General features: G+C 41.5%; 1 protein-coding gene across 2 annotated transcripts in view; it reads right to left on the bottom strand.

Annotated features, from left to right (window-relative positions):
• Nucleotides 1–2,457: 2,457 nt before the first annotated feature.
• The window catches only part of dscaml1 (Down syndrome cell adhesion molecule like 1), a 73,789-nt gene continuing 66,837 nt past the window's right edge, over nt 2,458–9,409 (bottom strand). Inside the window, exons 25-35 of one of the 2 annotated variants that reach the window (XM_079556126.1) lie at nt 9,293–9,391; nt 8,522–8,710; nt 8,307–8,435; nt 8,078–8,236; nt 7,608–7,763; nt 7,498–7,528; nt 7,275–7,396; nt 7,004–7,156; nt 6,727–6,921; nt 6,328–6,636; nt 2,458–6,239 (exon numbers count right to left, since the gene is read on the bottom strand). In XM_079556126.1, coding sequence (XP_079412252.1) covers nt 5,662–6,239; nt 6,328–6,636; nt 6,727–6,921; nt 7,004–7,156; nt 7,275–7,396; nt 7,498–7,528; nt 7,608–7,763; nt 8,078–8,236; nt 8,307–8,435; nt 8,522–8,710; nt 9,293–9,391 — 2,120 coding nt within the window. In that variant the 3' untranslated portion in view covers nt 2,458–5,661. The remainder of the gene's footprint in view (nt 6,240–6,327; nt 6,637–6,726; nt 6,922–7,003; nt 7,157–7,274; nt 7,397–7,497; nt 7,529–7,607; nt 7,764–8,077; nt 8,237–8,306; nt 8,436–8,521; nt 8,711–9,292; nt 9,392–9,409) is intronic. The other variant, XM_079556127.1, reaches the window with a different exon arrangement.

The following is a 9,409-nucleotide window of genomic DNA, read 5'->3' as shown; positions in this document are numbered from 1 at the left end:
ATCATGGACAACTGCGTGGAAAAACAAAATTCCTTCACATAACAGCAAACATTTTATCTCTAAACGTCCTTTTCATATTATTTTCCATGTGCACAACCGAGAAAGTTGTTTGTACCGTGATGTGAGTTTTGAAATTGCTTCAAAGCTCAGAACACAAAATTACCAGGCCTATTTAAGTTTTTTTCCCCCCCCTACTTTGTGCAGATAAGCGTGCATTTTGAAAGAAAACCGGAGCCGGTGCCTTATATGGTCTCTCAGCCTTTGCCTTGGCAGATTCACTCAGTGTCACACAGCCGCAAGAACAGCAGAGTTGATGAGGTATGTGCAAAGGTCATGCTCTCACGCAGCATCCTGTTGGTATCCGTGACTTTATCCTGGTTTGTTTTTGTCTGACAAAAAACACACACAGAAAGTTTGTTTTTGCTGGTAAACTTTTCTGTTTTTCAAAGGTCACAATACACTGTAAAATAGGCAATATTATGTTTGTTATGTGTTGTTGTTGTTATTATGTTGTTGATCATAATACTTATTTACCTATACGGCCAACGTGAGCGTGCTAAGATCTGTTTTCCGCCCTCCCCGTGCGTCCTGCTTGAGCTGTAATCCCACTCAAGAGATTTGTCGCTGAGGTCACACGCTTAAACATGACACAGGAGTTGCGCACGTTTCAAAAGCACCTGCGTAGATTTACCATTGATTCTCTGGCTGGTATCTTGCCTACATTGATCACAATCATCAGACCGTGAATCACTGTCTATCTGACTGCTTCTAATACCTTTATTTTTCCTTTTCTCAGTTTGATGGCTTCAGGAGGAACAGCATAGGCGTCTATAGAAAAAGTAAGTTCTCCTGATGCTAACTATTTTACGAATATATAATAGGCCTGTTGTCTGAAATAGTGATAATTATTGATATCATCACAGTTATTATTACACACATTGTTCGCCCAAATGGGTGACGTCTATGCCTGTTTGAACTTGATTATTGCTGCAGACTATGTCTCCATGGCTATTGCCTCTACCTCTCTGGCTATCCCATGTGTCCTGTCGTGCTCAGACTCTAATGCCAGCAATGGGACCTGCACCGCCCCGGTCGCACCCCCGCTCAGTCCCGTGGAGGTAGAAAAAGCAGCGGCCACCATCCAGACGCACTTCAGGAAGTTTCAGCAGAAGAAGCAAAAGAACGGCAACTAGTCTATGCGCCACAGGGCCCACGTGGATCCGAGTCTTTGATAAAAAAATATATATAAAAAAAACATTAAAAAAATTAATATAACACTCAATTACAATATTTATTTATAGATGACAGAAATACTCTATTCTATCTGTGCTGAGCTAAAATATTTTTATGAATGAAGTAGCCTACTGCAATTTATGCCGGCTGAGCCTACGTGAGCAAAGACATGCCAGTAGGCCTACCTGAGTGACATTTGTTTTTCCCCCTTTCTGTTGAAACGCCACATTGTGTTCATACGTGTAAAGAAAATGTATCTTATTTTGAATAGAGCGCATGGAACTGTGCTTTCTCTTTTTAATAAAATCTGATCATGTGTCTCTATCTCCCTCTACTGGTGGTCCATTGCTTAGCCGACCTTGAGACAAACGTTTGATCTACTGAGCATTGGACGAGTACGGGGGAGTCTTGCCTGATTTTATTTTATATATTTACTATTTGTCTCTTTACACTAACTTCATGATTATCATTGCTTTTCTACTCAGTATCATTTCTGCAGCATCCGCACTCTGGTACCTTGATTTCCACATTTAGGCGTTTTCCTTCCCTTTTGCCTTTATTTTTTTTATTGTAGTCTTTTTATCAACCTATTCTAATAAACACAGCTTGCACAATACTTCGGGTCAACAACAACTTCCTAGTACAAAGAAGGATTATTAACCATACTGCATGTGCATAATTAGGCTATTCCATTAACCCGGTTTTCAGCATCAAGTATAGATAGATACTTTCTATGCCTTTAAATTTAAACAGCTGTTGAATAAAATATACTTCATCCAGGTTTTTCTGGTGGGCATGGTCCTGGCTTCCATTGTAGCCATACAATAAGGCATAAATAAAATATAATATGGAGGCTAGCTTTAATGACTTATGAATACAGATAAGATAGACCTTTAAAAGAAAACTCAGTTCAAACAAAAAGGAATGATTTCCTCCACGACAGGATGATTTAACACCTGAAATCTTCCATGTTACTGCCACAGAAGGCTGCAGACCTGACAACTGAAAGTGACCCATGATGATACTTGAGATTGACTGAAGTTGAGATCACGCTTTCGATTCAATTTTGATAAATTGCACAGCCCTACGAGTGCTTCAAGGTTACAATCCTGGAAAAAGGGCCATATCATGGACAACTATCAAGAACTGTTCCAGAACAAAAAAGGCCAGGAACCAGAGAGAAACGTGTACAAATAACCACACTCTCATCACGGTTCATAAAAAGATATCTTTATTGCACAAGGTGTTGAGTACTCTTTTTAAGTTTTTTGTTTTCATAAAAAAGAAATGTTGAGTTAAACACAAGCAACTGCAAATTTGAAGCAACATTTCCCTCATAAAAGTTTAAGGAACAACTTCTGCATTTTAAAATACTTAATAAGTCCCCCTTTAAATAGTTCACATTGCCTTTTCTATGTATAACCAGAATATCTCCAGAACATGCACTGCAGCTGTCCTCCATAAAAATGTGATAATAAAAAAGCCAAAAATATAAGCTTCCTGTGACAAAGTAAAATTGAGTAGAAACGGTAACAACGTAATAAAACATCCTGTAAAAGAAGACCTTTGTTAAGAATGCATGGTCCACTCAAATGTTTTTCACCTGCTGAAAAATCAAGATAAAGCAGTGTAACTATATTTCTATAATTCTTCATCTGTTTTGTAACAATAACTTTAGTTGAAAGTTTACATTGTGCCCTGGTTTCTAGTGATGTCCAAAATAGTACTTGTTTTATACAAAACACTTTTCTTATATGTACACAAATCCTCAGTTATAGAGTTGAAGTCACATAGTTACTGTGGGCGGGGATAAAGTGAGCCAAGGGAATAGGATCGAAACAGGATTTGAGATGTTTGTGAACATTTGGATGTTGGCTTAACGCAGATTTTCAAGATTACATATTTTAAGACAAAAAAACCCCAAAACGATTTATATAAGTTTTATGCATGTTGCAGTAGTTTGTGATGATAGTACCTGATTAGAAGTACAAATGATCATTTTTGATATGTAACTTTTAGCCAACATGAAGTCTGTTTCGGTGTAAAAACCACAGCTGTGTGCTGAGCCGAGGTTATGGGAAAGCATTGTTTTAAAAACACATTCGCATACATACAGTTACAGTTAAAACTCAAAAGGCATCTTCCAAAAAAACAAAAACTGTTTCCCCCATAATTCATTTCAATTTGGACTGTGATGAAGAGTAAATGCTTTGAGGGCCTGCCGTCGTGGGAATGGAGATGCTGCCATTACTGTCATGTAATGGCATTGCGCTTGTGAACACACCTTTGGAAGGTACAATACAACATATTACAATAGGCTCACTTATGTATAGGCTGTTCTTATTTAAATGTTTATATTAAACATCACACTTTCTGCAATGAGCCATAGACCACAGCTAACCAGCGACACAATCTCACACTATACTTTATCTTTACTGTGCTTGTCCTTTAAGCCACGGCCTGCTACACAAGCGCCGCAGCAGAACATTTACAAAATCACAAGAGATCCATGTAGTATTCTTCAAACTCGCGTCTCATCTCTTTGTCACACTCTGCCCTTTGTATCTCTGTCCATGGTAGTGATACCCGTTTAAGCCTAGAGCTTCCCTCTGCATCAATCCCTTCCTTCTTTCAGTTTTATTCTCAGCGATTGTCTTGTGATCTTCTATATATATTTTCAATTAGATCGGCTTTTATAATTCTCTGCTTTTTCAATATTTATATAGTTGTTATATATTTAAATAGAAATATATATGTACATACTTTTGAAAACAAACATATAGAACACATCTTTTTTAATTTTCTATTGCGAGAGCCCTGATGTTATGATGTACCATTGCAAAACATTTGGAGCAACTCTTTTTTGGAACGATCTTTGTCATGGGATTTAGCTTTGGGAGAATAATGGGGTAATTATGAACATAATAGTAAGAGATACAGCACCATGTATAAAGCTTAAAAAGACTCAGCTGAAGTGACTGTGTTGGAGCTTTGGGGACTACTTCCATATTTTCTTGAAATTCTTTTCTCAACCACTCCAGGTCGTTGTCATAAAATATTTGATACAAATAGGATTTCTTGTATGAATCATAAGCATTTGTATGTGTCTGTGCATATTAAACTTAAACTCTCTCAATCGGTTTCCTCTTAACTAACAAGCATGCTAGCTATGAGTCACAGTGGCTGTATGGATATGATGGCCAACAGTAATAATCAAAATAGGCAGAAAAGAAAAGGCTAAAACTGAACGATAAGGAACTGTATAATGTGGCGCCATCGTGTAGCATCCAAGATCGTGTAGCAACCAAAGTGTGATCATGTCCTGTTCTTCCTACAGCTGCAAACTGCTCTCCTCCCAATGTGACCAGTTACAAAATAAATATAGTCAAATTATAGTCATCGTGTTACATAGCTAGTATCGTCATGGGCTCTATACCCCATTCACCAGTAAAAAGGAGAAAAAAGCCAGGGTCACTTTTGACACTGAAAGTGCGCCCCTAAGGCCAGCATACATACTGATTTTATAAAAGGTCCATTGTTGGTGTGTGCCTGCCACATGTATACATATATATATTTACACATATACACCCACTCACCCACACACGCACACTCACATACAGGCTTGTGATTTCTGTTTGACTCATTAGATTTTTTTCTGTACTGCACACAAGATTATAATTCCATCAGAAAATTAACGGAAAAATTCATCTTTAATGATGATGCTTCAAAGTGAATCTTTTCCGCTTTAAGTCTATATAAAAGCATCATTTAAGACTTCTATACTGCCATCTATCGCATTTGAAGAAAAATCCCCATTTTCTTAAAACTGTGTGTAACAGTAGTCCTCGTACCGCCAACACTTGGTGAGTCTATGACTCATTAAGTTACTTGAAAAAGACAGTACACCATCATTGGTGGTAATGCATACAGTAAAGCATCCTGCAATGGCACAATGCTGTGAGATGAGCTTCTCAAGTGTTGCATTTCAAAACCTAACATGTTCAACAGGTTTGTGTGAAAACTACTGCTGTCTTCAAAGCAGAAAGGTGCTTGTGTAAAGTGTAAGTGTCTTTATCAACAAATCATAATGTGAAGTAAATAGATAAATCATGTTTTGGCAAGTGACTTCCAGAGTGGGGAAAAATGAGCAAGATGATGACCTATTAGAAAGCAATCAGACAGTAAGAAAGGCAAACCGCTGTGCTGTGGAGACCCAGCAGTGACCCCCATCATACAGTAGTGTCAATGGGACCAGGCAGCCAGACAGTTTGGCACAGCTCAGGCACGGACAAGTGGGCTGTGCATGCGGTTGTCCCTCTCTCTCTCCACATCCACAGTGGCTCTAGGCAAGTGCTGGCTCCATCAGCACTTTGTTAAAGTTACAGTGATGCCAGTCTACATTAGTGTGTAGGATTTGGAGTATCCAGCCTACACTAGTGTGTAGGATTTGGAGTATGCTCCAGAGCCCCCATCCCGACCATCCCGCTCATCTCGCCTGTCGCGTTCATCCCGCCTGTCCCGTCCATCTCGGCCATCCCTCTGTTTCTGTAGTCTGCCCAAACCCGAAGAGCTGCTCTCCAGGAGAGAGTCTCTGGACCCCCCCATCTTTGAGGAAGGTCCTCCGGTGGCCCCAGTTGCACCTCCGGAGGAGGATGAAGCAGAGGCTCCGGTAGCACCACTCTGGGCTGATGCTGCTGACGAGCTAGGCATAGTGAGAGTTCTCTGAGGAAGTGTGGAGCTACTGGAGCTAGCAGACAGCCCTCCACTGGCACCTGCACCTCCGGTGACTCCAGAGGAGACCCCAGAGGAGGTGAGGCCAGAATGGCCCATGGTCAGGGACTGCTTTGAGTCCATAGTCATGTGACGGCCCTGGGACAGGTACCGCTGGGCCAGGCCACGAATAGAGGCTTCACGTGGAGGGACTACTGGGCAGGGGTCATGGTGCTCTGACTGCTTTCTGAAGAAGGGATCTGACTTCATGTAGAGGGGGAGATTGCAGTAGTCACCTGTTAGACAACACGTAAGGTAAAATACAGTAAACAGTATAAATACTAGGAAAAAGAATCTAAAATCTTTTATGGCACGTGGACTTACTTTTTGCACGGTGTGGTATGGGCACAGCTACATTCTTGCCACGGTCATAGTCCTGGGGTTTAGGGGGCGAGGCAGTGAAACGGCATATACCAGGTTCTGATGGTGTGCTCATGGATGTCATACTGTCTGCGTTGTCGTTGGTTCCTGTGGTCATTTGGTCAGATGAGCTATCAGAAATGAAGCACTCAGTAATCTCAAATTTGGCGTGCTGCAGGTGTTCTTCCAGCTTGGCATGCTCATAAGCTCGAGCCAGCTCCTCGTAGGTGGAAGAGGCACTCTCTGTGGACACCATGCTGTTCCGTCCTTTGTCTGTCAAGAACAGGAAAGAAGTGTCAAATGTTTTCTACAAAATTAGATGTCCATGTTGATGGCTGAAAGAGTCTGAGGCCATAAGCACACCTGTGTCCTGTGAGAGGCTAGCGCTGTAGCTGTCACTCTCGGTCACAGTGATGCCATGCTGAGAGCCAACTGTGCGCCAGTCTGAGGTGAGAGTACGGGCTGGTGTTGAAGCCTGGCACTTGGTCAGAGTCCACTGACTGGAGTAGCGATTCCTAATGCTGTGGGCAGACTTAACACTCTTTCGCGACACTGGATCTGTTAAGAAATGTGTAGAATGTGTCGGTAAAATTAAGCATTAGAGGACCATAGAAACAGGAAATAGAGAAAGAACACTTACTGGTTCCAGGCCGGATATCTGACATATCAATCAAGGGACCGGTGTTCTGTATGAGAGCTTGGTGGTGAACCGACACACCTGCGCAGAAGCTCTGAGGATTCCCAGTCTGGTTGAACTCAGTATCTGTCACAGGGATAGTGGCTTTGTCTTCTCCTATCACAAACAAAGCACAAAAATGGTTACTTTGCAGAACGAAGGCATAGCATAGCTCCCTCCAAGTTCACACACAAATGGACACAAACACATGGCTTAGTGTCTCTCTTCCTCTCACCAATTTGCTTGATGCCCTCTTTGTCCTCAATCAGCAGCTGCACTCTGGGGATGTCAATGTGTAGGCGCGGGCCCTGAGGAGGCCCCTTCACTGGCGTATCAAAGCTGCGGTTGTTTTTACTGCTTCACAGAAAACGCATGCAACACAGACCAGCGTTTAAGAAAGGCTGTCATAAACACACTGCGGTTGCTTGACATTTAAAGAAGTCAAGAAAAACACTAACCTGATCAACATCTCTGCTAGGCTTTTCGCATCTAGAGAGAACAAGACAGATGGACCGTTTTAAAAGCCGATGTGAGTAGCCATTTTTACTACTGTATGAGCCTTTCTCACCTCTCAGTCGCTTCAGTCTCTTTTCTTTACGTTTCTTTCTAATAATGAAGAGCAGTGCAACACCCAGAGTCACTAAGATCACTGGACATCCAATAGAAAACAGCTTTTTGACATCATCATTCTTTTCCAGGGGAGACTTGATCGGTGGGATTGTACCTAAAGACATAAATCAGAAAAAAGACCAGGATCAGTCATGTGTATTTCAATCGACAAAGTTAACCTCAGATGTACTGCATTCACTCAGGATGAAACTGAAACTTATTAAATCGACTTAACCTTCATTTTCAGTGAACATGGTATAGTTTTCGGATCGAAGAAGCAAAACAAACTATGGGAAAACATTTTTTTTTTTCCAATGAGGAGACATTATAGTTGTCCGCCATTAACAGGAAGCATGACTTTATGTAAGAATCCAAAAATACACTAAATAGTTTTCTCCCACAGCCTCATTAATACGAACAGAAACCTACTTCCATCATAGTCCAGTGTTGCAAACTGTGAGCTCTGGTTGCCACAGCCAGCACTGTTGCAGGCTTTCATTTTCAGTTCATACCAGGTGGCCTCACGCAGTTCAGCCAAAAACACATCTGTGGTGGCATTGGTCCTGACACTCTGCCAGGACCACGTGCCTGCAAAGGACAGAGTTGTTGAGCGCTCTGGATCCACTGCCATGTTAGCCTTTATTGTTGTGTGTAATACCTTTCGGTCGAAACTCGAGTGTCACTGCATTGATGGGGCAGCCTCCACTAGCCCATCCCTGAAGGTTAAGGCGTGCGTGACTGGAGTTGATGTGCGTAAAAACTGGCTGGTCTTTGTTGAATTGGGGTTCTGTCAAAATCAAATACCACTACATGATCAACAATAGCCATTTTAATTTGAAATACTCTTTACACTGTGATTTATTTTGTTATTACCTCGTCCGTGAGTCTTGGCTTCTATGATCTCACTGATGCGACCGGCCCCAACGCTGTTCTTGGCAGCGAGTTTGACTTTGTACCAAGTTCCACAACGCAGATTGTCAAGTTTGAAAGAACGCTCAGTAGAACTGATAAATACATCCTTCCATTCTTCTGTGTTGTCGACAGAGTACTGCAGCACAAAGCCTGCACACAAACAGTCAAATTGGCCAGTAGATGGCAGTCTTAGAGCATATTTCTGAGCTTTGGCACAATTACTGGATGGTCTGGCTTCACTCTGTCTCTATGCCACCATTACTTACCTACAAACCTAAAGTCTGAGATGGTGCTGAGTGAGCATCTATGCAAATAAGGCTTTACAATATGGTGACTGTATCAGCTGCCTGAATAAGCCAACTCCCCTCAGCTTGCATTGGTTTCTCTCTGTTGAAATTGGTTTCTGTATTGATGTGTTCACTGCTTTTTGGTAATTATTTTAGGAGATTGAAAAAAACAAAACACTGCTGTGTCAGTATCAGGGTGTGACTATTTTGAATCTACAGTCAATGTACATAAGCCATCCATGGTTTTGAAATATTTTTTTCAGGTGAATCAATATACATCTAAAATGCAGGGCATGTTTTCAGAGCACAATATTTTGTTTGTAGAATGGATGCTATCAAATGGTTACAGATTAATCCAATTTCAGAATCAATAAGAGGTAGATATCTGCACGTAGCAAAACTAACCCCAGAGAGCATTAGAATTAGCTGGTAATCACATACATACCTCTGATAGAGCTCCCTCCATTGTCCCCGGGTATCCAGGCCAGTGTGATGGAGGAGGTGGATGTTGTGGACACTGTGAGACGGGGCTGGTCTGGAGGGACTAAACAGTAAAAAAATA

The sequence above is a fragment of the Gobius niger genome (assembly GCF_951799975.1).
Source record: "Gobius niger genome assembly, chromosome: 1".
NCBI classification, from domain to species: Eukaryota; Metazoa; Chordata; class Actinopteri; order Gobiiformes; family Gobiidae; genus Gobius; species Gobius niger.
Note: the sequence above shows the minus strand (reverse complement) of the source record. Positions and strands in the feature narration are given on the sequence as shown.